The sequence below is a fragment of the Diplodia corticola genome (assembly GCF_001883845.1).
Source record: "Diplodia corticola strain CBS 112549 chromosome Unknown scaffold56, whole genome shotgun sequence".
In the NCBI taxonomy this organism is placed as follows: domain Eukaryota; kingdom Fungi; phylum Ascomycota; class Dothideomycetes; order Botryosphaeriales; family Botryosphaeriaceae; genus Diplodia; species Diplodia corticola.
Window position 1 is genome coordinate 189,982 of NW_017971535.1, and position 25,259 is coordinate 215,240.

General features: G+C 57.2%; 11 protein-coding genes across 11 annotated transcripts; 5 read left to right on the forward strand and 6 right to left on the reverse strand.

Annotated features, from left to right (window-relative positions):
- Positions 1-533: 533 nt before the first annotated feature.
- On the reverse strand, positions 534-1,763 carry BKCO1_5600063 (chitin-binding domain 3 protein; the record flags this gene model as incomplete). Its single annotated transcript, XM_020277426.1, has 1 exon — positions 534-1,763. One exon carries the CDS (start codon positions 1,761-1,763, stop codon positions 534-536), a length of 1,230 nt encoding a protein of 409 aa, XP_020127010.1.
- A 2,441-nt stretch (positions 1,764-4,204) lies between these two features.
- Positions 4,205-5,398, forward strand: BKCO1_5600064 (subtilisin-like serine protease; the record flags this gene model as incomplete). The annotated part of the gene is made up of 1 exon (XM_020277427.1): positions 4,205-5,398. One exon carries the CDS (start codon positions 4,205-4,207, stop codon positions 5,396-5,398), a length of 1,194 nt encoding a protein of 397 aa, XP_020127052.1.
- Positions 5,399-6,580: 1,182 nt separating this feature from the next.
- On the reverse strand, positions 6,581-8,206 carry BKCO1_5600065 (thiol-specific monooxygenase; the record flags this gene model as incomplete). The annotated part of the gene is made up of 3 exons (XM_020277428.1): positions 6,581-7,366; positions 7,428-8,022; positions 8,070-8,206. The coding sequence occupies 3 exons, from the start codon at positions 8,204-8,206 to the stop codon at positions 6,581-6,583; spliced, it is 1,518 nt and encodes a 505-aa protein (XP_020127053.1).
- Positions 8,207-8,569: 363 nt separating this feature from the next.
- On the reverse strand, positions 8,570-10,031 carry BKCO1_5600066 (histidinol dehydrogenase; the record flags this gene model as incomplete). Its single annotated transcript, XM_020277429.1, has 3 exons — positions 8,570-8,845; positions 8,903-9,605; positions 9,673-10,031. The coding sequence occupies 3 exons, from the start codon at positions 10,029-10,031 to the stop codon at positions 8,570-8,572; spliced, it is 1,338 nt and encodes a 445-aa protein (XP_020127051.1).
- Positions 10,032-10,887: 856 nt separating this feature from the next.
- Positions 10,888-12,569, forward strand: BKCO1_5600067 (cytochrome p450; the record flags this gene model as incomplete). Its single annotated transcript, XM_020277430.1, has 3 exons — positions 10,888-11,066; positions 11,119-11,565; positions 11,609-12,569. 3 exons carry the CDS (start codon positions 10,888-10,890, stop codon positions 12,567-12,569), a joined length of 1,587 nt encoding a protein of 528 aa, XP_020127008.1.
- Positions 12,570-12,696: 127 nt separating this feature from the next.
- BKCO1_5600068 (amino acid permease protein) lies at positions 12,697-13,721 on the reverse strand (the record flags this gene model as incomplete). Its single annotated transcript, XM_020277431.1, has 2 exons — positions 12,697-13,076; positions 13,133-13,721. The coding sequence occupies 2 exons, from the start codon at positions 13,719-13,721 to the stop codon at positions 12,697-12,699; spliced, it is 969 nt and encodes a 322-aa protein (XP_020127050.1).
- A 945-nt stretch (positions 13,722-14,666) lies between these two features.
- Positions 14,667-15,773, forward strand: BKCO1_5600069 (pretoxin hint domain protein; the record flags this gene model as incomplete). The annotated part of the gene is made up of 5 exons (XM_020277432.1): positions 14,667-14,754; positions 14,810-14,970; positions 15,131-15,248; positions 15,301-15,564; positions 15,625-15,773. 5 exons carry the CDS (start codon positions 14,667-14,669, stop codon positions 15,771-15,773), a joined length of 780 nt encoding a protein of 259 aa, XP_020127007.1.
- A 208-nt stretch (positions 15,774-15,981) lies between these two features.
- On the reverse strand, positions 15,982-16,466 carry BKCO1_5600070 (cupin domain protein; the record flags this gene model as incomplete). The annotated part of the gene is made up of 2 exons (XM_020277434.1): positions 15,982-16,369; positions 16,429-16,466. 2 exons carry the CDS (start codon positions 16,464-16,466, stop codon positions 15,982-15,984), a joined length of 426 nt encoding a protein of 141 aa, XP_020127058.1.
- A 1,737-nt stretch (positions 16,467-18,203) lies between these two features.
- On the reverse strand, positions 18,204-19,437 carry BKCO1_5600071 (uncharacterized protein; the record flags this gene model as incomplete). Its single annotated transcript, XM_020277435.1, has 3 exons — positions 18,204-18,487; positions 18,543-19,037; positions 19,104-19,437. The coding sequence occupies 3 exons, from the start codon at positions 19,435-19,437 to the stop codon at positions 18,204-18,206; spliced, it is 1,113 nt and encodes a 370-aa protein (XP_020127057.1).
- Positions 19,438-20,428: 991 nt separating this feature from the next.
- BKCO1_5600072 (glycoside hydrolase family 71 protein) lies at positions 20,429-23,636 on the forward strand (the record flags this gene model as incomplete). The annotated part of the gene is made up of 6 exons (XM_020277436.1): positions 20,429-20,515; positions 20,593-21,178; positions 21,246-21,274; positions 21,330-21,434; positions 21,546-22,701; positions 23,059-23,636. 6 exons carry the CDS (start codon positions 20,429-20,431, stop codon positions 23,634-23,636), a joined length of 2,541 nt encoding a protein of 846 aa, XP_020127060.1.
- A 270-nt stretch (positions 23,637-23,906) lies between these two features.
- Positions 23,907-24,892, forward strand: BKCO1_5600073 (antibiotic biosynthesis monooxygenase; the record flags this gene model as incomplete). Its single annotated transcript, XM_020277437.1, has 2 exons — positions 23,907-24,105; positions 24,237-24,892. 2 exons carry the CDS (start codon positions 23,907-23,909, stop codon positions 24,890-24,892), a joined length of 855 nt encoding a protein of 284 aa, XP_020127059.1.
- Positions 24,893-25,259: the final 367 nt, after the last annotated feature.

The window sequence follows — 25,259 nt, forward strand, 5'->3', positions numbered from 1 at the left end:
GTGCCAACACAAAGCGACGTCCGGTTAAAGGGCCTACTCGCCCAGCCCCGGATAACAACGCTGATTCACTCCACATTACTCGCCATGTGGCCTTTCCTCAGATAAACTTATCAGCGAACACCCTTTACCGAGAGGCGGACGTAGATGGCGGGGGGACCGTGCGGAAGGAAGCTTTTAGTATTGACTCGTGAAGCTTTTGCATTTCCAACGACAGGCCATGCCGCGGATGCGATCACATTCATCAACCTTGCCTTGGAAGCCTCCACAGGAACCTTCTGTCTCGAACAGGCACAGGGCGCGACACTTGCCGACTTGAAGCATGGGAGAAGCCATTCTACGTCTCACAAACACGTCAAGACACGACATTATTGTTGGGGGAAGAATAGACAATAATTCTCTCAACTATTTACAGACAAAGACTCCGAATCGTATCTCCGGTCCCATCCTCTGTGTCTCTCTCTCCATCTCTCACAGACAACCAAAAACACCCCAAACATACCAATATGCCTGCTCCTCCTTCACGTTGTCCTCCCTTACTGCGCACCAACGACCTTGCCGTCCTGGCAGACCATGCCAGCCGCGACGTCCTGGAAGACGACGTTGCCGCGGTTGCACAGACCGTACTGCGAGGTGCCGTTGCAGACGACCTGGCCGTCGGTGGCGTCGGTGCACGCGCTGTTGGCCTCGCCGAGCGACGCGACCTGGGTGGCCTGGGAGACGGCCTGGGTGGCGGCCGAAGTCATGGTCAGGAGGGTGGTGGCGGCGACAGAGGCGGCAGAGGTGACGGGCTCCTCGGCGGCGGCGGCGGCGGCGGCGGCGGAGGGAGAGGAAGAGGCGGGGGCCTCGGCGAAGATGCCGGCGGCGGAGGGCGCGGGGGCGGCGGTGGTGGCGACGGAGGAAGAAGAAGAAGACTCCTCAGACGAGGACGAGGAAGACGAAGACGAAGAAGACGAAGCCTTGCTGCTGCCGCCGGCGCACTGGCCCTTGGGCGCGGCGAGGCCGCCGGTCAGGACGTCCGAGGTGCCGGTGACGAGGCTCTCGCCCGGGTTGGGGAACTCGAGGACGTGCTCGCCCTGGGCCAGGCAGGTGGGCAGGGTGCCGGCGGCGAGGAGGCTGGCCTGGGTGACGGTGCTCTCGAGCAGGGAGCTGACGGCGGAGAGGCCGGCGTCGAAGGTGGTGAAGCCGAGGTTGGCGACGAACATGTCGGGCAGCTCGTTGAAGGCCGAGTCGTCGTCGGCGCCGCCCGAGACGGTGACGGGGGCGCAGTTCATGTACATCTCGGGCGCGTAGCTGGAGACGGGGAACCAGGTCCAGGCGAAGGTGACGTCGCCGTTGGGGATCGAGTCGGGCAGCGAGTACTGGAAGCTCGACGTCTTCTGGTTGAAGCCGGGGCAGCCGCCCTGGATCGAGTGGAACACCTTGAACACCGACTTGGCCGTGGGCTTCTTGTCGAGCGTGACCGACAGCTGGCAGGACCCGCCGTCGTGCACGGCGGCGCCCTGGGTGCTGCCGATCTCAGCGATCTCGGCCTCGGTGCCCGGGTAGAAGTCGAGCGTGTACTGGTTGCCGACGGCCAGCGTGGTGCGCTCCGTCTCCGAGTACGTCTGGAACTTGCACGGGTACTGGTCCGTGGTGAGCGGGCTGCGGTCCTGCTTGAGCGACGTGGCGTCGTAGGGCACCGGGTGCTTCATGGTGATGTGGGCGCTGGCCAGCGGCAGGGCGGCCATGGCGGCAACGCCGACGGTGGAGAGGCTGGGAACCATTTTTTCTTTGAAAGAGTGTGTGTGTGTTTGTGTGGGTGAGTAAGTAATGAAGGGACAGACCGGGCTCGGCTGGCAGTTGAAACAGAAACGAGTGAAGTAACGACTGTGCAAAGGAATGGAGGGCGAGGTGGTGGGAGGGAACGAGTAACGACCGGGCCAAGACACAAGCACTTAAGTACCCTCGCCGTGGGGAGGTGGGAAAATGAGATTGGCAGCTGGGGAGCTCGCCAAATGAGCGGCTCTGCAGCGCGGATGGGGATCTACACTCAGGTTGCTGTGCCACAGCGCGTGGTCCGACTGGCCCAGCTGCCCCCTCTTGGCTCACCGCGCGCACCAGAACTAGGAGCCATCTCCGAGCTGGTGGATCGCACTGTGTATAAGTGCCACGCGGCGCGCACTCGCTCTGCAGTCACTTCCAAATTGCCGTCAGCGCTGGTGTAGACCCAGGACCATCAGGCACCCGCACGGCTTCGGCTATGCCCCCAGCATCGGCCGTCAGGGTCCTAAAGCGCGCTAGGCACCGGCATTGAAACCACTGCATGGTGATCAGGAGCGCGATCGGCATCGGCCCGTATGCGCGCAGGAAGCCGCCGAAATTCATGCGCCTCAGCCTTGTGAGAAGGGGTGCAGGTACAAAAGGGCGCCACGGAAAGGATGCGGAGAAGGATTCGGCTGTTTTGGTGCGCTGGCGTGTGTGGCGGTGAAGCTCTGGATATGCCACCTTAATTCCTTCAGCTCCCCTTTGATCACCGAAACGCAGCTTCATTTGCTCTTCCCGCGTCTCGCCCATCTCTTCATTCAGCTGTTCTACCTGGCTGTTGACGTCTCTTTCTGGCCCGTCCGTTTCTTCGCTGATGGTTGCATCCAAGACGCGGCGATAGACTGTTCTCCGAATAGCGAAGGCGACTGCTCGAGTCTGCCCACTTGCATCTTTACCGCGTTGTTGCACCCTACTTCTGTGGATGGTGGGATATATGAGCCTTCAACACCAAAGCTCGGTCCGGATACTGGATTCAACGTCCTACGTAGAAAGCGTGTAGCGGCTTCGGCGGGGTCTGGAGGCTCAAATCTTCTCTACCTTGGTATACGCAATAGCGACTATTGGGAATGATAGCCGAAGCCTCAACAACTCTGGCCCCTTTCCCAGCATAGAGCGCAGAAGGGTTTGTGAAGCTGGAAAGTGGCGGCCAAACCTTGAGAGCAGCGATGCTTAACACAGCCTTGATCGCTCGAGCAGAAGCTTGGCAGAAACATAAAGGAACTGCAACGATCCCACACAATCCCCAGAGGACTTATTCTTAGGCACAAAGTTCACATCTGGCACGACAGCCACAGGATGGCCTTGGATCTGGAAGCACAGGCCGCCAAGGTCGTGTCGAGCGCAGCGGTAACACGTTCCGGAAGGGGGGACCAATTCACACACAGGTGTTCCGGGCGCACGCATGTGCGACCTGAAGAATGCCACAGTCGAGGAAATGATGCAGGAAGCGGATCCTCCCTTCCGCAGGCACTGTCTGCACAACAGAGACTCCTCTGCAGCATGACGAGTATCCTCCTCGCAGACTCGAAGACGGGAGGTTCCCCTCACGCACAAGACGACAGCCCCTTAACAGACCCCATCTCTTCCCCCAAAGGAGCACAGACGGCTGTGTAGGTATCGACGATCGGCTTGCTTGCGAGTCTGCAAACTATTGAGTCGGTGCGCGGCTTCCTGTTGTATATGCTACGCTGCAAGCAGAAGGGAAGGCCAGCACGAGGGGCGACTCGTTGGACGGGGTCCAGGCGCAGGGACGCGGGCTGCGGGCTGCGCATGCCATGTACGCGACGGTTCGTGGCAATGATCGATGTGACGGTGGTTACAAAGGCGGACGTATCGGCGATGATGGTAATGCGAACAGCGCGATGATGAACATACGAGGAGCATCGATGACGGCAAGACTGGCGACCTGACCGGGGGTGCGGAGAAAGTGTTTCCCCTGAAGCGGCTCCCCAGGCCCCCCGTTCCTTCTCCCTTATTTCTAACCAACATGCTCCGTGGAATTTCTTTGAAAAACGTGCGAGCTTCTGCGTAGGATGAGACGTCCGGTTCGACACAGATGGAAACTCTCATGACAACACTTTGCCCATGCGACGCTACTTCTTAAGCAAAGCCGCGTAGAGAATATCGCTTCGTGCAAGGAAAAACACCAAGCGCAAAAGCTCAACTCTGCGATCAGCTAGCCACGATATTTCTTTTGAGCTCTGTCATACCAAGCTAACACAGATTCGCTCGTTGTGCTCGTCCAAGGCAGAGCGTGTGTGCTTAAGCGCCGCCACGCACAGGAACCCCGCTCTTGCAGGCAGCTGCCAACTCAGCCACACGGCTGGACTCAGCAGTCAAGACATAGCCTGGTCCCCCTTGACTTTTGAAATCATCAATGATAAACCTTGAACTACTCACCATGCCCCACCCACAAAGTGCAGCCAGTTCGGCCTCATCCACGTTGGTTTCCGGTGTTCATTTCCGAGGAGGCCTTGCTGACTTCAGCCGAAGAGGACCGGGCTTCTTTCCCCCCTTCAGTGTCAACGTACTGCCAGATCCTACACCAGACCTGCCGTCGCATCAGGCGTCGCCCCGGTCACCAGACGAGAACGACTCGCTCCTGCTCCCAGCCACATGGCGAAATGCGCAGGACGACATTGAGACTCCGAGAGGGAGATGCCAGCATTTCCTGACCAAAGATCTGTGTGTCGCTCGTTTAAACGCCATCCACAAATCAATGTGGGTTGTAGGTCGACCAATGCCACCCCGGCCGCTCACCGCCCAGCTTGTGCACCGGCGCGAGATAGTCATCACCGAGGACATCAACCTGCATCTCGTGTGGGCGAAAGGATGCATGTTTCTGAAGCCGCTGCCGCGCTACCTCGTCGTCCCGAGTTTCTGGGAGAGGCATTTGTGTCCTCCGCCCGCCGAACCTCCTGTGACCACCTGCCCGACCCATCGAGACACATCGGCGCACAAGCACGATGCCGCCTCGGTTGCAGAGCTGGCTTCGTGCGCCGCCGGCTTTCTATTCACGTGGACGGCTCTGATTGCGCACGAGAGCGACTGGAAGATTGCGCACGACAAGGGCCTCATTCCAAACGACCTCTCGTGGTACGGATGGAAAGCTCTCACCGAGGATTTTCTTGATCCAAGCCGCCGACCCGCCAGTAAAATCTACCGGGCAATCAACGAGCGATTCCACTACGGGGAGCTGCGGCTCGGTCGGTTGAACAAGATCTACCGGCTGCAGAAGCTCCATGTGCGCGGCTACCTTTTCGGCTACACCATGAAGTCGGACTTTTTTGCAGAGAACTTCACTCGGCTCGCCTCGGTGCTGGGGTACATTGTCATTGTCTTGACAGCCATGCAGGTCGGCTTGGGCACCGAGAGGCTCCAGGCATCTCCGATGTTCCAGGCCGCGTCCTACGGCTTCACCGTCTTCTCCATCATCGCGCCGTTGATAGCCGTGGCACTGGTGCTGGCTGTGTTCCTGTACCTGGTGTTGTGGAACGTCAAGGAAACGAGAAAGTACGAAAGGAACCGCTTCAAGGACATGGGTCTCAAGGACGGCAGTTCGAAGAAAACAAGGACCAACTTGTCGATGGCGTAATGATTACAGTAGTACTACTCCCCCTTCCTTTTCTTCCTTGTGACTTCTCTCATGACCTTTGCGTCCGACTTCCACATCAACGGTAACCACCTGGGGTACTTGAATATCCTCAACATCTTTTGCGGCTCAACGATGACGTGGAGATGGAGGTGGTGGATGGATACAATATCCGGCCAGAAGACGGTCCCGATCAGCGCCCTTCTTCCTCTATGATAGCCCGAGTGGACGGATCTGGGAGGGGCTCCAGGGCAATGCACATCCAGAAGGAAGCGTTTCACCTTGTCCAGGCGTTCAACTGTGGCCGACTTGTCAGCTTGTATGCACGAGTGCACGGGACCAGAGAGGCAAATACGCAGCGGAAGGTGCTCGGCGGTAAGAGCCTCTATATCTCGCAAGTGCTTCTTCGGAATCAACAGCCAGTGGTGTTTGCCGGCAAGTCGTTCGTTCTCGAATGCAATGACGTCCGCATCCTGTCCACACCAGAGTCAGCTGACATGGAAACACAGCAGTCTCCGGGAATAACTGACCTCGTAAACAATGTTCCGGAAATTCTTGGAGTCGCAGAATTTGCAAACGTCCTGCCTTCTCTCCGTCCACTCCAAGCCGGCGAGATAGCGACCGACTTGGCACACAACGGCAGCCGCTCTGTGCAACATGTGCTGGAACCTCTTCATCGCATCTTGGTGATATCGTCGCATGCGCCTTACACCCTCGTCTGGTGCCGGCTTTTGTATGAACTGCTCAAACTTCTATCTAGAGCAGGCATCCGTTGCGGCGGCGTTGCAGCGGCACAGCGGTGAGGGTGAGGCAGAAATTGGCGACTGCGCCTTAAAAGGGAGGGCCGGGCGGCGGGGCTGTGGCGTGTGAGACGGTAGCCTCTATTGGCAGCTGACTAAGTATGCAGGACCAATCAAAGACCACGGCATCGGGCAGTGCTTGACATCTGCCTACACTTGCCCAGGGAAATAATGGCTGTGGAAATTCGGACTGATCTACGCCATCATCCAGGCAGAACATACCCAAGCGGCCATCTACCATCTGGACTCAAGCAGCGGCGCCTCATTCCGCATACTTTACTACGTGACCAATATGCCCCACAAGTTACAACACTGCCACAGTAGGCGCACTCTAGACGGGCGAAACCCAGCACCATCCACCCATCCATCGTCACGCTAACCACACCTACAACCTCGCCTTCGCCCCCTCCCTCGCCTCCCTCTCCCTCTGCCTCTGCCTCTGCCTCGCCCTCTCCGCCTCCCCCCTCCACCACCCCAGCCTCACCTCCAACACCTCCTCAAACGTCTTCACCCACCGCCCATCGAACCTCGGCAACACCCTCCCCGTCGTCCCCTCCGCCGGCTCGCCCGCGACCTCCCTCAGCGCCTCAAAATACCCCTCCCAATCCGGCGCCAGCGTGTAAAACGGCCTCCCCTCGCCGCGCTCCTCCAGCCGCGCCCGCTCCCACCGCCTCATCGCGTCCGCGCCCGGCAGCGCCGCGCGCCCTGCCAGCACGCGCGCCGCGGCCACGGCCTGCCACTCGAAGGCGCGGAACGTGAAGCCGCCCGCGACCGCGCCGATGAAGACCAGCGGCGGCGCCGGCTGCGTCGCCGTCGCCGTCGTTGTCGGGTCCGCGTCGATCCGGAACACGTGCAGGTACAAGCCCGGGATGCGCCGCCGCTGGACGATGTCGACGTGCGGCAGGAACGGCAGCGTGAAGGCGTAGCCCGTCGCGAAGACGACGGCGTCGACGGACGGGAGGGAGGTCCCGTCGGCGAAGTGGATGGCGCCCGAGTCCGGGTCGAAGCGAGTGATTTCTTTTTTGGTGGCGATATGCGGGTGCTGGAAGGGGACCCAGCCGAGCGAGGGGACGGGCTGGCGGAGGGAGGCGTAGACGGGCTGCTGGGCGGCGTCTTTGATGTCTTGGAGGATGTCGATGGCGGAGATGGCGCCGCCGACGACGACGACGCGCTGGTGGTGGTGGTTTGTTAGCGGGGATGATTGGGTGGGGGAGCTGGACACACACACACACCTTGTTTCTGAAGGGCTCGGGGGATCGGTAGTGTTTGCTGTGGTGGATGCGGCCCGGGAAGCGTTGGTCGTACTCGATCAGGCCGGGGATGTTGGGGATGAAGGGCACGTAGTAGTGACCCGACGCCACCACCAGCGCGTCAAACGTCTCTTGCCACCACACGTCCTTGTCTTTGCCGGGGATCTCCTTGCGCAACGTGAGGATCCACTCGTCGCCTCGCTGCTCGGCCAGCTCCACCGTCGTGCTGAACTCGACGAGCTTCGTGTGGCCTGCTTGGACGAAGATGTTCTCCACCCAGTCTCGGATGACGGATCGGTGCCGGAACGGGGCGTCTGGGCCAAACCGCGAGAGGCTCTGCTCCGAGACGATGTTCGGAAACGGCTCCTGGGTGTAGTCCATGACCGACGGCGGTATGTTGCTGTGGAGGTGGTCCCACACCGCCGTGTGCGTGAATCGGCTGTCGTGGCCATTCACGGCCTCGGATCTTGGTGTCTCTGCCGGGAACTGTGATGGGATTGGCACCGGAGCGTCGGCCTTGCCCTCTACCACGTCTCGCAGCGACGGGATTCGCGGCTCGAGATCCGGGTTGAACACCCTGCACGGACGTGAGTGGGTGAAGTCATCATCGAAAGTCGAGCTCACCATGTTCCGCCGGCGACGGGCTTCCTCTCGAAGACGCGAATCACGCTGAAAGCCTGCTCTTTGACGAGTGCATCGACGGAAATGGCCCCGGCAGGCCCGGCCCCGACGACTGCTACTCTTTTTGCTTTTCCAGACATGACTGCGCAGAGATATCATTTGAGAGGCTGCATTGAATAAATACGGGGCTCGCTCGGGAGAGCACCAGCTGGACCGATAACATTATTTGGTACAACAATGACGACTCTTTCTGTATCCATTGTTCTTATCGTGCAATACCCAGGGCAGACAGTGGTTGGCCGTGCTCAGCTCTGAGGTTTCAATTCCCCGCAATGACGCCATCGGAGCTATCGGTCCACCCTGTCGGCTACACAAGAGCTGCAATTCCTTTGTCAATTCCTCCTCGTGGGTGTTGATATGTGAATGTTCTGTTCTGTCGAGTCGACCTTGGTGGATTCTGCAGTTCCTGTGCTCATTATTGTTCCTACGACCCGTTTCAAACTTTAGATCTTCGGTTCAATCCGCGCTCCAGCCTTTGCTTGGTCGATCCAAGCGTGCGGATCCCCCAGGTAGGTCTTGGCCCGCAAGTCGCCCGATCGAGCATGGCCTTCAAAGTTCTCCGCCCTCGAGCACCTGCCACAGAGCCGTCCGAGTTCCCCGCTTGCCTTCTCATCAACCACTTCCTGGTACGTCTGAGTTTTGAGATACTTGCCCACCCACAAGCCACCCGTGTACCGCCCGGCCTTCCGCGTCGGCAACACGTGGTTGGTACCAATGCACTTGATTGCAGTTGTCAGTTTCTGGATCGTGACTCGATCCGCGTGATCAAAACTCACCTTGTCCCCGTACGAAACACACGTCTTCTCCCCCAGAAACAAGGCCCCGTAATTCGTCATCTTCTCCAGCGCCTCCCGCGGATTCTGGGTTAGAATCTGCACATGCTCGCTCGCATACCCGTCGGCGACGGCATACGCCTCGTCGACGCCCCCATCCACCACCACCACCTCGCCCCAATCCCGCCACGACTTGCCCGCCAGATCCGCCGTCGGCATCTCCTTTAATATCTCATCCACATACGCCATGGCCTCCCTCGCCACGCGCTCGCTCGTCGCGACCAGCACGGCGGGCGTGTCGGGCCCGTGCTCCGCCTGCGACAGCAGGTCGGTGGCGACGGTGAAAGGGTCGGCGGCCTCGTCGGCCACGACCAGCACCTCGGTCGGCCCCGCGAGCAGGTCGATGCCGACCTCGCCGAAGAGCTGGCGCTTGGCGTCGGCCACGAAGGCGTTGCCCGGCCCCGCGATGAAGTGCACCTTGCTGATGGTCGCCGTCCCCAGCGCCATGGCCGCGATGGCCTGCGTGCCGCCCACGATGTGGATCTCGTCCGCCCCCGCGAGGTGCGCCGCCGCCACCGTCGCGTGCGGGATCCCCCCCGCGATGGGCGGCGTGCACGCCGTGATGTGCCGCACCCCTGCCACTTTGGCCGTGAGGATCGTCATGTGCGCTGACGCGAGGAGCGGGTACCGGCCCCCGGGGATGTAGCTGTGGTGGTGGTGAGCGGGGTGTTTTTCTTTTTCTTTTTTCTTTTGTACTGGGGGGTTTGGCTTACGCTCCTGCGGATTCGATGGGGTTGTTTCTTTGCCCCAGGAAGACGCCAGGTTGGATCTCGACTTCAAAGTCTTTGATGCTGGCGCGTTGGGCTTCGGCGAAGAGGCGGACGTTGTGCTGGGCTTGCTTGATGTCGGCGATTGTTTGGGCGGGGACTTTGGCTATGCTGTCTTGGATCTGGGCGGGCGAGAGCTTGAATGATGGGGGCGACCAATTGTCGAATTTTTCCGAGTAGGACCGCACTGCGGCGTCGCCGTTTTGGCGGACGTCGTCGATGACGCCTTTGACGATTTGGGATACGCGGTCCGAAGAGGAGACGTTGGCGGTCAGAGCCGCGGTTTTGAGGTGTCTGGGACTCATGATTGGTGACAGGGTCGCAAAGGCAGATTGTTCTTTGTTAGTGAAAGCTTTGGATTACTGCATCTCAGCTTGCACATACCCCGCATGTTTTATACGGCATCTATCTGGGAGGCATGCGGCCGGGTTATATTACCCGACGGCCTTCGGCTATTGACCGACTGCGGAGGCGGACCAATTCCTACCAGGATTACCACTCGGCCCCACACTCTTCATTCGTTGCAATAATCCTCGGCCCCACGCTGTTGACTTTAGCGCAACAGATCAGACGTCGGACCATGGGATCCATCAGTCCATATGATATCCGACATTGAGATATTACTGGATTCGCACAATTCCCCTCGAAACACAGCCACTGGAATATAGTCTATTTCATAGTCAACCACCTCTACGCCCTCTCCCTACACTGTTGTGGGCTCCCCGCATGCTGCACCACACTCCTCACCCGGCTGCCCTCCTCCGTGGCACTTAGCCCCTTCCAGTACCACTCCTCCAAGAGTTCCTCGTCGAATGAGTAGCAATATGAGAGCGATTCCGAGTCGAATCGGCAGCCGGGACTCTGGTCGTCTCCGGGTAGTTTGGCGGTACTGCAGTAATTAGACTGCGTCGACAACTGAAAGTGTAGTAGACATTTCAACAAAAAGCTGATTGGGCCAAGACTTCATTCAATGTTCAGGCACAACCGAACCGGCCAGTAAACTTGGCCCCGGAACTAAATGTGTTAGTTCGTACACAGTCTTGTGTCATTGGCCCATCTAAGCGAACAACGCGTGATGAGAAGTTGGTCAGATCCTTCCGAAGATGGGCAAGGTCAAAAAGGGGAACCGTCCAGTCCGGTCGTGACTGATTCTTCAACACCATGGAAAGCAACACCGTCGTTTTGGCCGTGGCCTTGGCTTGCGCCGTTGCCATTGGCTTCTCTCACTGGGCTACCGCCAAAGATCCACGGGAGCCTCCTGTTGTCCACGCCAGGATCCCCATCATCGGCCACATCGTTGGCTTCATCCGCCATGGCCAGCCCTACCTGAACCATTTGAGGTGCGCAACTCTCTCGCGTAATCCCCACGGCAAAGCTAACGTCATTCGATAGCGCGGCGCACCCACACCATCCAATCTTCACCGTGGACTTGCTCGTAGCCAAATTCTACGTAGTCGCGTCTCCGGCTTTGATGAGTGGCGTCCAAAGAAATCACCGCGCGCTGTCTTTTGAGTACTTCATCAACCTCTCTGCAAGCGGCATGCTCGGCATCAAAGGAGCGGGCATGAAGCTTCTGCGCGAAGAACAGAAGGGCGGCGGCGGACTGGGGATGAAGGTCACGCATGCCATGAACCCCGCCCTTCTCGGCGCCGGCCTGGACGCCATGAATGAGAGGATGATCGCCTTCCTCAAGGACTCGGTCGACCAGCTCGCTTCGTCCCAGGGCTCGCCCATCGACCTCTTCGCGTGGACGAGACATGCCATCACCGTTGCTGCCACCGAATCAGCATGGGGGCCGCAGAATCCTTACAGATCACCCGAGCTCGAAGATGCATTTTGGTATGCCACCGCTCCATACAACCCCACCTTCTAACCCCAACAGGACCATGGAAACCAACCTCGACAAACTCCTCTTCGGCATCATGCCAAAATACACGGCCAGAAAAATCTGGAACGCCCGCGAATCAATCGTCAAGGCATTCACCTCGTACTACCGCAACGACGGCCTCGCCTCGGCATCCGAAATGGCAAAAGCCCGCTGGCACGCCCAGCAAGAAGCCGGCGCGTCTCTGCCCGACACGGCCCGCCTCGAAGCCGGCCTCGGCCTCGGCCTGCTCTCCAACACCGTCCCCGCCGCCTTCTGGACGCTCTTCGAGCTCTGCTCGCGCCCCGCCCTCCTCGCCGACGTCCGCGCCGAGCTCCTCAAGCACGCCGTCCACATCAACAACAACAACACCAACAACGGCGTCCACGCAACCATCGACCTCGCCCAAATCCGCGACAAGTGCGAGCTCCTCGTCTCCGCCTTCCAAGAGACGCTCCGCACGCGCTCCAAAGCGATGCCGCTCCGCATGGCCTACGACGACGTCGTCCTCGGCGCCGGCGACCAGCAGCACCTCCTCAAAAAGGGCGCCATCGTCAACATGCCCAGCCCCGTCTTCCACCGCAACGAGGCCATCTGGGGCGCGCGGTCCGACGTCTTCGACCCCGCGCGCTTCGTCAGGGCCGGGCGCGACGACAAGGACCAACGACAAGCTGCTCGCCGCATGACCGGCTTCCTCGCCTTCGGCTTCGCGCCCAGCCTGTGTCCCGGGAGGCATTTCGCCACCGGCGAGGTCCTGGCTCTCGTGGCGATGCTGGTGCTGAGGTTCGACGTCGTGCCCGAGGGGGGCGGCGGCGGGTGGAATGTGCCGAGGGTAGAGGCGAAGTCGGCGGCGGCGTCGTTTTACACGCCGGCAGAGGAGGTGAGGGTGGTGTGTAAGTTGAGGAGGGAGTATGAGGGGGTGGAGTGGGGGTTTGGCGTGACGCCTGGGAAGGGGCGGTTCGGGCTTATCGTCGGGTAGGTGGTGTGGGAAGGGGGGTTTCCTGGGACGTGATGAGGGAAGAGATCATCGCAGAGAAATCCATTTTCCCATCTCCGGTGCATAGAAGACTATCATGGTATCTATCAGGAATCACATCATCTCCCCCCTACTCCACCGCCAACTCCAACCCCTCCTCCCTGCAATACCGATCCAGCTCCTCCACCGCCGCACTCGCCCTCACCCTCCTCACCACCCTCGCCTCCAACCCCAACTGCACTATCCCCACATCATCGTGAGCATCTACGTCCCCATCCCAGTCGTACCTCACCAGCGCCACACCGTCCTCTTCGTCCCACTCCTGGCGATCGACGACGATGGCGACCCGGCGGTGCGTGGAAGGGTGCGATTTGCAGAACCACGGGTACAGCCGGGAAATCTCAGCCCAGCCGTCGGTGCGACCCGAGTAGTTGCCTGCCATCTGCACGCGGAGCGCATCGGGCGCCTTGAGCATGTGGTCGGGCTCGAGAGAGTCGACGAGGCCGAGGACTGGGGCGGTCCGTTAGCGAGAGGTCTGCTGGTTAGACAAGCAGGGCAATACATACCACGCGGCACCAGGCTCCAGCATCCGTATTGCCAGCGAACGGCGGGAGCAGGCGCAGGAGCCGGCTGGGCTGGCTGGTCGGCGGCGGGCTGGCCGGGCTGGTCGTCGCCATGGCCGTAGTTCAGCTCCTCTTCTTCCTTGAGGTCGGACCAGTCCATGTTTCCGATGTCGAGGTTCGTGCCCCAGCTCGCGGCCATGTCGACTTCGCACCGGGCCTTGTCGACGCTGTCCTCCTGTTCATCCTGGGCGGTGTTGAGGTGGACGACGACAAGGCCCTTTGTCTGGTAGTCGACATCGGCAGCGACGATGAAATACAGCGGGTGAAGCGTCGTGTCTTCGTCCCTCATGCGCACGTGGTAGTCGAAAACGTGGCGCAGGGGGCGGCCTGGGAAGCTGGGCTGTGGGGCGAGCTTGCACGTGTCGTCTGCATACTCGGCTGAATTCAGCTCCGTCACTAGGGCCTGCAGCTGGCTTTGGTCGAGGTCGGCAATGGTGTAGACGGCGAATTTGTAGCGCCCGTTGAGCGTGGTGCGGTGGCGCTCGGTGTTGGGCGCCGTTGAAGGCAGACTCAAGTCTGGGTGGGAGGCCATCTTTCAGGGTGTATAGTTGAGATGAGAGCGATAGAGAGGGCGGCCGAGAAATATCAGTGTCGTCGGCGTCTTGGTTCGTGGGGGCGGGCCGTGACGGGTGAGGCGCATGTGGGGCCCCCTGGCTGACTGCAGCTGACGTCACGGCCAGCATGGAATGCCTCCATCGCCCCAGACACTGCCCTCTTGACTCTGCAGGGTGGATTTTCAGCTGAAAGGATGGCTTCGCAAGACCGATCCTGCACGCAAGGGCTTCTGATACCCCTCATACGTCGCAATCGCATCCATCTACTAAAAACAAATCCGTACCACCACCCTTCGGCTGCAGCTCCCACCTATGACATGCCTCGGCTCTCATCAGGCGTCCCTTGGCCACTCGAGCCTCGCTGCCTACGTGCTCTGCTGCCTTGGTCTCCAGGAACACGTTCCTCGTTGCACAGCCAATCGACAGGAACACCCCCTTTCTTTTTATGGTCTCGGACACAACTCGAATGCAAGGCCGATCCACATATAGTTCTCACTCCCATACAGAATTTACTTTCACCTTCCTTACAGGGATGTCGGGAACAATGCGGCCCGCACACGTTCAATCCTACGAGCACGCTTCTGCTACCATTCCCATCCTTCAGCAACACCACTTCTTGATAGATGTTTGGACTCGACACATCCGGAGCATCCGACCGTGTTGGTGTATGGAACAACCAACAACCCTCCGGATCAATGTCGCTGTCCTCGACTCTCAAACTGCCAGCCGCTTCGGCACAGCCTCTGGCATTGGATCAGTCCATCAGCTCTTGGACGCCGTATCTTCCAGTTACGAAGATGGGGTCCGATTGTAGAATTATCATAAATATGCCGTGCCTGTTGCGTTGAAGCCTTCCTCTCCACACACACAGAACTTCTCTCGATTCCAAACAGCCTTCTCTCAGATCGCACACTCTTCCCAAAATGCGTACATTCACAGTCGTTGCCCTGTTCGCCGTTATCGGCTACGCCACGCCCCCAATGTCGTTCAACTGTGCCGATCGCCTTGAAGGTAAGATTCAGTCCTTTCCACAGCCAGCAGACAGCTTACAGGCCTCGACAACCAGACATCTGCACGAACATGTGCTGGGGAGCATACTGTACAGAGCCGTCCTTTGGTGTCACCCTCAACTACGACCGCTACGGCGGAACCGGCAAGCGCGACAGCGACATCGGAAAGGCTCGACAGAAGAGTGCCGGGTGCCTACCGCGTCCAAACAGGTGCAGTGTCAGTGACTCCCCTACATCAATGGGTAGTGGAATCATCTATCGGGATGTGTTTGTGCAGATTCAAAACTTGCATCTACATCTGGACAGATGCTTCCACTGCCTAGATGAAAGATCGAGTTGATGCCTAGACGAAAGCTGATTTGACCTCTTCTATGCAGACCAACGGCGGCAACCCTCGTGCAGGGGAAAACTGCGACGAATACCCCTTCGCCAGCACCTCGGATGCCGACAAAGGCGGACAGGTCAGCAAGTGCGTCATTAGCAAGCACAATAGCCGTAAGCCTGCATCTTGAACAGAACCATGTACTTGTTCGCTGACAAGTTACAGGCCAGGGCAACATCATCGGGCAGTACACGCAGAACACCTGCGGGGGCAACGACTGCCAGTTCATCGTCGGCTTCGGCAACCCCGCTGCGGCCAATGTCAAGTACTGCATGGCGTACAGCGACCGATACAACCAGTGCATCCCCGACGGGAGCATCTTTAAGAACGGCAAGCCTGATGTCCGACCGCCTCCGTCGAAGCGTGATGGCAATTCCACCATGGTTGGCGGCATGTATCTGATGAAGTCTGGCATGAAGGTGGCATTCGGTAAGCTCTCGCATGGGGGATTCGTTATGGAAGTGTTGCTGATACCTGTGTTTTCTGCAGGCGCGAACCTGGAGATTGGGACCAAGACCAAGCATGCGACGCCCAAGAACGCGACCATGCTCGCTTGGGTCGATGACAATGACGAGGACGAGGACCACGTCGAGTGGGACTTCCTCGATGATGAGATTGTCGAGAAGCTTGAGGAGTAAGCGCGTGGGATGGTTGGCTGGACACGCTGGAGCGGAAAGACCGCCTTCTCTCTCCTATTGTACTGTACAAGACACTCGCTTTTATAGATATTCCTTCACTCTCAATTCCGTCATCAGGCGCGACTCATCCCCCGACCGAGCTGTAGCACTAGAAAAAAGCACAGCGCCGCACTGGTTTTCCAGTGCTGGCTAATTGTCTGACACGCGCTCACTCGACCTTAATCTCCACGTCCGCCCACTCCTCATCCACCACGACCAACGCCCCCGGCCCTCCCTCCTCCACCACCTTCGTCTCCACCACAAACGTCGCCAGCAAGTGGCACTCCTCCTCCCCGCTCGCGTTCGCGCTCGTCACGTGGTGGCACCCCGGCTCCTCGTACCAGCTCTCGCCCTGCCCCAGCACCATCGTCGGCCCGTCGTTCATCTTGTTGTACGCCGTCCCCGACACCACGACGCCCGCGACGGACGCCCCGCCGTGTCGGTGCGGCGGCGTCGCCCCGTTGGGCGGCAGCTTCACGAGGATCGCCACGATGGAGAAGCCGGGCACGTTGGCGAGGGGGTGCGCGTAGAGGTGCTTTCGCGTGGGGCGCGGAAGGCTGCCGTGGCGGGGGTGTTAGGCTGGTGCGTTGCATCGTTGGTGCGCGCGGATACGTACTCTCTGGAGTAGACGCGGTCTTCGGTTTTGTAGCCCATGGTTGGCGGGGGTTTGGTTGGCTCGGCTTGGCTTTTGTCTGGCTGGAGTATTGCTGAATGTGTGGAATTGGGAGACGGAGCGAGGGTTCTTATACATGAGAGTGTGTGAGCGCAGCGCATCTCGATACGTCATCATATGCGACGGGGGGAGGATGAAAGTGAGGGGAAGCTGCAGTCTGGCTGTTATGCATCCCGATTACGTACATACCCGCATAGGCTACCATGGGATTGGCGCTGACGTTACCCAAGCGTCCGCTTTTTCCGATTGAATTTTAGATCGGTTGAACTCGGAAATGCGTCGCCGGCAGTGCCTTTAGTTGCTCACTGCGATAATAGCGCTTGTGAGATTTCCGACACCAACTACATCAGATAGCCATATGCACCTTTATTCCTGGTGCTGGTTTTGTACGCATTGGGTACAGTAGGAACCTTGGCTATTGTTACCAAGATGTGCAAGCTTTTCGCATTGTGTATCTGAGCATTGCGGTAGAATGATGTAGTCATGCGCTCGAAGAGTAACACAAGACAATTCCGCCTTGACTGGGTCGAACATGATGGTGACCAGCGGACGATGGACTTTACGAGATATCTTGTTGTAAAGTGAGCATGCCAGCTCAAGATCTATTGTGAATGTATCCTTTACAAGAACACATGGGTTTGTGTTTACGGCGCGATGGGAAAAATCAGAGTTGACTCCTTTTTCGTGTTGTGTTTCCTCGCAGGGTAGCCATATTATGGTATACCAAACCTGCTCATCTCGAAAGAGGGTTCAAGAGCAATTGCGGCTACAAGAATGTCGGTAACGTACAGCTGCCACGAACCTCCTTTTAATTTTCGGCGCGAACGGGGTCCCCGCCAGGTTCGGACAGCGCAGATTATTCGTAACTCACGCCCGGCCGTACAGCTTTCGTTGTCGACATTTGCAGAACCTCCCAGCATCGCTAGACTAAGAGTTTGAGAAGGGAAGAGGCTTCTTAAAAGATGGAAAAAAGGAGCGAACTAGGGAAGGATCTTCTGCGGGGGGCAGGATGCGGTTAGTATTGCCAGTCCTATATGTCTAAACACCCGGTCCGAGTAGCCTACAGATTACCAACTTCGGAGCATTGCATAAAGCATAAGTAAACACAAAGGCATCGCAGTTTGGAGCATAAGCTACTAAATGATGGATATATATAAAGTTTAAAAGAACGTAATTTAAATCCAAACACCTATCTCATCCTACCTCTCCCAACCACTGCACACAGCAGTCCTCATCCTACTATAGCCCAGCAATAACGAACCCACCCTGATATCCACCTTAGAACTTCTTTCACACCAGTAACCCCAAAGCGTCTACCAACGCCTCATCAAACACCTCCGTCGTCCCCTGCGACAGCGAACCCCTCTGGACCCACGCCCTTCCATCAGCAATGCAACCCAGGTCGCATCCATCGATGTCGCCGGCATCGCTATACCGTCTCCTACAGGCTGATGGGTGTGGGTGTGGCAGAAACCGGAGAAGCGGAGGCCGGAGGGGGTGACAAACAATTTCACGGGCTGCTTCCTTATTTTAAATGCGAATAAAACAGCATCAAAAGCGTAAATGATTGTACGGGTCAATTGCAAAGTGAAAAGAGTTGATTCCGATTACACCACTTTGCATAAGATATCAAACGTAACGACTGATTTGGGACTGGTAGAACCAAAACACTACCTTTGATTGGTGTTTTAAAGGCTGAAAAGGGGGCTTCTGATGACTTACGCCAGATTGGTGTCCCAATCGATCAATGTAGCAATGTCGGCAGGAAAAAAAGCTTTCTGATCCTTCCCATCCGTACCCGTTTGGTAGGTTTGAGTCCAGTACCAATACGCCGTTGAGAAGAAGGCATACGTCTCGGGGTTCTTTCGAAGCATTTGTAGCTTGGTCTCATTTTCCGTGTTTGGACCGGCGTTTTCCTGCTCCTCTTCGCTGGTTTCAAGCGTTTTCTTCAGTGGGATGGTATCCGGATCCTCGACACCATTTCTGATCCCTCCCAAAGTGTCTTGTGAAAGAAATCAGCGATTTTCTAGGCAAACGGTGATGGTGCAGCTACTCACAAGTTACGTCGTCGGTAAACGCGTTCCCAATCGTGAGATGGAACAATTCGTGAAAAATGTTGATGCTTCGGGGCCGCATTTTGTAGAGGTACGTGCCTTCGGCCGGCGTCAAACTTCCCAGCCTCTCCTGATTGCCCATGAATTCTGAGTTTATGTTATCTGGACACAGAAACAGCAGGAACGGCGCTGGTTCGGAGGTGTCTGCTGCGGCCGCCATGAACGGGTCGTTGTCGCAGGCGGTGCCGGCATCCTCGTCTCCGAAGTAGTAATGGTGATTATACTCGTTCCACCATGGAACTTTGCCGCCAACGAGCAGATCGCCATACTCCTCTTGGATAGTGGGGCTGTTGGGCAAAGGTTTACCTTCCGAGTCCAAGGCCGTGTCTGTGGGCTCCTGCCTGACGAGGTAATCCGTACCGCAGAATAGCCATGGCTTTTCTCCTCCTGGGTAGGGTGCTTCCCGGTTCAAAAAGCTCTGAACGCTTTCAAATCGCCCTGCACGTAACGTTTTGCTTAGAAATTCCACATGCTAAATACTCCGGATCTCTAGGCGATACTTACCCTGGATGGCATCCCAGTCCTCTTGAAGTGAGCTGCTGTCGAGACGGAAGAAGGCGTAAGTCAGACGCCCTGCGTAGAGCTTCTCGTCAAACCCGTTCTTCGGAAGTTCCACTTTTCCTTGCGCCACTTGGAGTGCTTTGATTCCAACTTCCGCCATCACGATGCTCTCATCTAACCAGAAGTTGATATCCTCCAGATGATTATCACAGCCTCCATGTGCGTTTCCGGGAGCCAAGTTGAAGAGAGTTTTGGCATCGAGAGCATAAGAAATTCTTGGGAGTAAGAGAATGATGAGAGGTGCAAGGCGAACGATGATGGACAGTTGAGGAATCATTGTAGGGGTGGGTTCAGTGATGCGGCTGGAGATTCTGAAGGAGTGAAGAAAAGGATGAAGTCGGCGACGAGCCAACAGAGGGATTTTATACTTGCTAAATCCTGCGGTATCTCGCTTCCTCGTCAATTTCTGCAACAGGGTTCTCGAAATATTTTCCGGATGGATGCAAGTGTGTCGGACGGTGTTGGCTCGTTCTGTGGCACGATAAGGCCATTCCAGCCATAGCCAGGGCTCGGAGGAAAAGGCCCCCGGAGCATCAAGGACGTAGCATGGATCTTGGTATTTTAAACCGCAAAAGGCTCCACAGGGCGCAGCGTGAAGGGACTTAAGCGCCGCTACGCCGCACGCTTCGCCGCACGCTTCGCCGCACCGCGTGAGACATCCATCACGCATGGAGTCGCCTAACTCGGGAACAATGGCTTCCGTTGTCATGCAAAGCATGTGCGTGACGACCCAAGTCAGTCTTGAATAGCTACTCTGTAAAGCTTGTTCATAACATACCCAAGTACCACCCACCACGGCCTCCTCTGGTGGTGTTTGCCAAGAAGTAGATACTTGCCAAGCGGACTGACTCGGCCAATTCGACGCCGCATCGGGACTTCAGCTCAACCCGCCAACCGAGCGACACAGGTCACACGCTCTCACGCCGCAGTGTTGGAAAAAATTTGGCACCGTTGGCTCTAGCCGTAAACCGAGCGGACATCCGCCTCCATCACGCTCCAAGGCTATGAAGGATCATATATTGCTTTTACTAGCGTCAGCTCTTATCACACCTGCGAAGGCGGTTGGTCAGACGTAGATTCGTAGATGACTCGTTTGAGGTTGTAGCCATCTCCGAAATGCAACAGTGTGATCCGCTCCGGATCCGCAGTCTTCATCCGGATCCGAGATCGCTTCAATCGACGCTCCACGCGCTCGTAGCTGTAGTCCTTATAAAGCTACGCCATTCAACACTTGTGAAGGACCATCACCACGCGCTGCTTCTGCAATCATGCACCTCCAACTACTCCCCTGGGCAGCTTTGGCTGCCTGTATCTGTGAAAAGGCTACAGCAAAGGCCGTGTTTGCACATTACATGGTACGCGGATAAGATCCATTATCTTCCTGATTCTGAGCACACTAGCTATCTCGAATCTTATGCTGACGTTTCTCAAGGTTGGCAATGCCTACGAAGAACACATCCACAGTGATATCGATGATGCAGCCGCGGTTGGCCTCGACGGCTTCGCACTCAACATCGGCGACCCAAGGCAAGCCTTCGTCAAGCAATCGCTCGATTACATGTTCGACTACGCCCTCGCCAATCACCCGAACTTCAAGCTGTTCATCAGTATGGACCTTTGGGCCGCAGGCGATACGGAACCCAAGCAATCAGCGAAGGACTTCGTCAGCCTGATCCAGCAATACATGACGCACGGCGCATACCAACGTGGTCCCGCTCCGGATGAGTTTCCAATGGTGTCTACCTTCGCTGATGGTGGTCTCACGAACGATACTTGGATTGAGTGGCGCGAAGAAGTAGGAGCTGTCTTCCTCATTCCGGACTTTGACGGCACTGAGGGCTACTACCAAGCCGACCCCGGCTGGTGGGCGTATTGGGGAGACATTGTTGATGGTTTGTTCAGCTGGGAGTCTGCATGGCCATTTCGCGCAGGGTACGGTGGCGAATACCCAGGTGACATTGGCCCGGACAAGAAAGTCATTGAGGGCGCTGCAAACCACTCGAAGCCCTATATGATTCGTAAGTGACTTGGATATTTCGACAAGGTTGGCCAATTACAGGCGTACTGACGACGTGAATGTAACAGCTCTGAGTCCCCAGCAATACAAGAACGCGGTAAGCCGAGCTAAAATGCGATGGTCATGCTGGCCTCTTCTGATGCCTCGTCCAGTATCATACCAACATTTATCGCGCCGGTGATGTCAATATGCCTCTTCGGATGACAAGCATTCTCGACATGGATCCTTCTCCTGAATACGTCCAGATAGTTACCTGGGTAAGTGTGCCATCCCGAAAACCCACGCTTTGTCTCGCTAATAGGCCATGAACAGAATGATGGGTAAGGCCTGAAACTACTCCCATGAAAATCGCATTCTAACACACAAAGCGAAGACCCGAATCTCACTATGTCGGCAACCTGTGGACCGAACAAAATAACGACACAGATCCCGGCCGGTATGCAACCCAAGCGGACTTCAGCCACACTGGATGGCAGCCTCTCATCGGATCCTTCATCTCTGCTTTCAAGAACAGTCAGAAAGCCGTCGACATGCGGCCCTATGGCGCGGAGGAGTTTACAGGAGCCATGTGGTACAAGACGATCCTCAAGAACGCGAGCTGTCCGTGGGACGGTGCGAGTGAGTATTTCGTCAAGCCAGACGGCTTCTCATCGTCGTCAGACGCTCTCAACTTCGCCGTGGTCATGCCTACAGCAGGATACTACGTCGAGCTCTACAGCGGGGGCGAGATGATTATCAGTGCCGAGCTTCACGAAGGCCTCAACTACGGGACACTCCCAGGGCTTAGGGTAGGGTGGCAGCGCATGCACATTGTCGACTCTGCAGGAAACATCAAGCGGGTTGCCGCCGGAGGGCGTTGCGTCTCCGATGGCTGTCCGGACTGCATTTACAACATGAATGCGCAGGTCGTTCCGCTATCCGACAACACGGAGGATAGCGGGGAATGTCCAGAGACCAATTGCGGTAGGGTCGACGTCTACGTCCCTGGCTCTGTTTGGACGGGCACGCCCGAGATACAGTGTCTCCCACCTTGCACTTTTGTCCTCCCGCCATTCCAGTTGTCGACAGCAACAACCATCAGCTGGCCCATGCTGACGACGACTTTCTGGTGGCTTTCAAGCGGCACTACGACCACCAAAACCTCATACATCTCCGTCCCTCCATTCACGACTACTGAGATCCAACTGTGGCCTGTTACGGCTGAGACAACCGATACCGAGACCGTCACAATCAAGCCGATCCAAAACGTCATGCCGCCACAGCTGACGGTGACGTTGCCGTCAACCATCGCTACCTTTGCACCCACAAGGGTAGGCGTTTCCTCGCAACCTTCGCCGACTTTCTACTCCTCGCCGCACCCAGAGGTCATCCAACCGCAACCAACTGTGCAGATTACTCCCGTTCCCTCGATCCCAAGCATCACTTATACCAGTGCAACGCCGGTATCGACCTGTACAGAACACTGCGGAGGCTATGACTGCAGTCGTTTCGGATGCTCTTCCGATGATGAGGACTCTGATGACGGTGATAGCGACGATGACTCTCACCCGCTATGTGGAAAATATGCCTGTGACGGCGGCTGTGGGGTTTGGGGCTGTGGTGGAGGATGCGGGCTGTTCGGTTGTGGAGGGAATTGCGGCCTGTTGTCACCCTGTTCAGGCGGCTGCCCCTTGTCGAAGTGCGGCGGTCTTGGATGCAGTTCTGGAAGCTGCGGTACGGCTGGTGGCGAGGGTGGGGATAGTGATCCCTCAAGCTCGCAACCCTGCAGCACTCAAACCGCCAGCGCGTGCACCACGGCTTGCGTGGCCGGCTCAAGCACGTCCTGCAGCACCGTTTGTTCTACGAGGACAGCATGTACAGTTACAGCTACGTCCACTGCAGTCACCGGCACGCCTGCTCCAGGCTCAGACTTTGTGACGGAAGATTGGCCGGATTACGGGTCAATCATCAGTGCCGACGGTCCTGCAACTGAGTGGGAGAGCTGGCTTAGTGCTCACTGGCCAACTGCAACGACTACATCCAGCAAACCCACAACAGCAACCTCCACCACGGCGGTTCCCTCAGCAACGTCGAGTGGATATGTCCAAGTCGCGTTGTACCGCCACGCATTTTCAGGCCAGAGCTACTATCAGTGGCATGTTTACAAAGGCATTCGGAAGTCTTCATCGGATGGCCCGGACATCTGTGATGATCCTGACAAGTCGGATAGTGTGGCTGATGGGGTGATAACATGGCCGGATTCGGACTGGGATCTGGGATCTATCGGCAACTACGAGAACTGCGAGTACAATGGCGGCTCGGACGGTCCGGGAACCCTGGCTTGCGACAACCTGGATACGATACTGTGCGAGAGCGTCATCCACAGCGAGGAGCATTGCGGGACTGACCTGGCATACTCCATTTGGTATTCTACTTTGTGGTTGCAATGTTTGTGGGGAAACACGCTGGGTGATGATTAAGTGGACAAATGCTTGGTATCTCAGTATTTCTTTCATAGTGTGTTAAGCGCTTCGGCATTTGCGCGACTCATTCGCTGCAACACTCCACTTCTGCTCCTCGCCCAATGACATCAGATCACAACCATGTTGGGGCGGGCGCCAAGTCCGCCTTCTGCAGCTGCGCCGCACGCTAGGGATGTATAAATACTCACTGCATCTCTCTCAATGACTACCCCTCTCACCCCCGCCTGAAGAAACACAGAGACGCCCAGATAGAGGCTGGCTTCCATCATGGCTAAAATCTGCACCTGGACAGAATTCCGCGTGCCCGAGTCCGAACCAATATTCGAGATCAACAACCACTATGCTCCCAGCGAAGCTCGCCAAAAGTGGATCAACGTTATAGCTCCGCTTGCAGAAGCCACAGGCTTTGAAGTCGCGTGTTGGTCACGGATCAAGGAACGTCCCGACACGATAGCACTCTGCGCACGTATGTAACGCCTTTATTTTCCGCCTTCGCGTGTATGCACCGATGTTCACCTTTTCCGTACTCTTCCCCTCCCTTTCCCTGCCGTAATCCATCCATCCGGTCACCCACGAGCATCACTAAAAAATCATCAGGGTGGGCCTCGCGAGAAGCTCTCCAAAGTTTCCGCGTCTCGCCCGAGCACGCGGCATACATGCAAGGCATCTCCGCATTCGGCCCGCCGCTGGAACTCGGGTTCGACAGCATGGGCTCGAGCATCATCTACTTGACCAACCACCCTTGGGTCTCCTTGTTGCGGATCGTATTCCCGCACCCGCTGAGCGCTGAGCGGCGCAAAAAGGTGCGCATGCTCAACGGTCTGATCGGTTCAGGCGGACGCGGCCCGCTGACACAGTACGACCTGCCTTGGTTCGAGTCACACATCACGTGGGCCTGCGGCGATCCTTGGACAAAGACGGAGCGAGACGAAGAAGAGAAAGAGGCGAACGGGACCGAAGGCACCAACGAGACCACCCTGTTCTGGTTTCACTCTTGGCGCAGCTTCGACCACGAGGACGAATACAAGCGAACGTACACGAAGCGGTTCTATCGAGAGGAGACGGGTACACAGCAACTCCCGCCGGAGGAATGGTTCGATAAAAGTGTGAGGGAGTTGGGCGCGGTGGAGTGGAGCCAGGAGCATTATTTCGGGTTCAAGTATGTGCCCAGGGTATTTAATGGGGAGCCGTCCTGCGGACGCTTCGTTCGAAACGGCAAGATCATTGCCGGCGGAACCGTTCTGGAGAGATAGTTTGCGGAAAAAGACTGCTTTCATACGACAATGGTGAGTGAATCAGCTACTCTCCGGGTGCTTGCGGCGTGCGGGGGTTCTGATTGGTCGATTCTCGGCACAGCCTTGGGAGGCAGTCCGCCATGGACGCCGAAATGTACTGTTCAGCTATACTATTGTTAAACAGATGGGCAGTTTTGCCACTATAGCGGTTGAACGTGAACTCTACTTCGGCTCCGACTGCACCACTCAGACAACAGGAGTGCGTACTGCGGGAATCGACGGCCTCATAATAGCCATCGAGCCCGACCACGTCAACGCCAAGCTCACCAAGATCAGAGATAGTCACGTCAATCAACCGAGGCGGGTTCATCGGGCAATGCGCGCA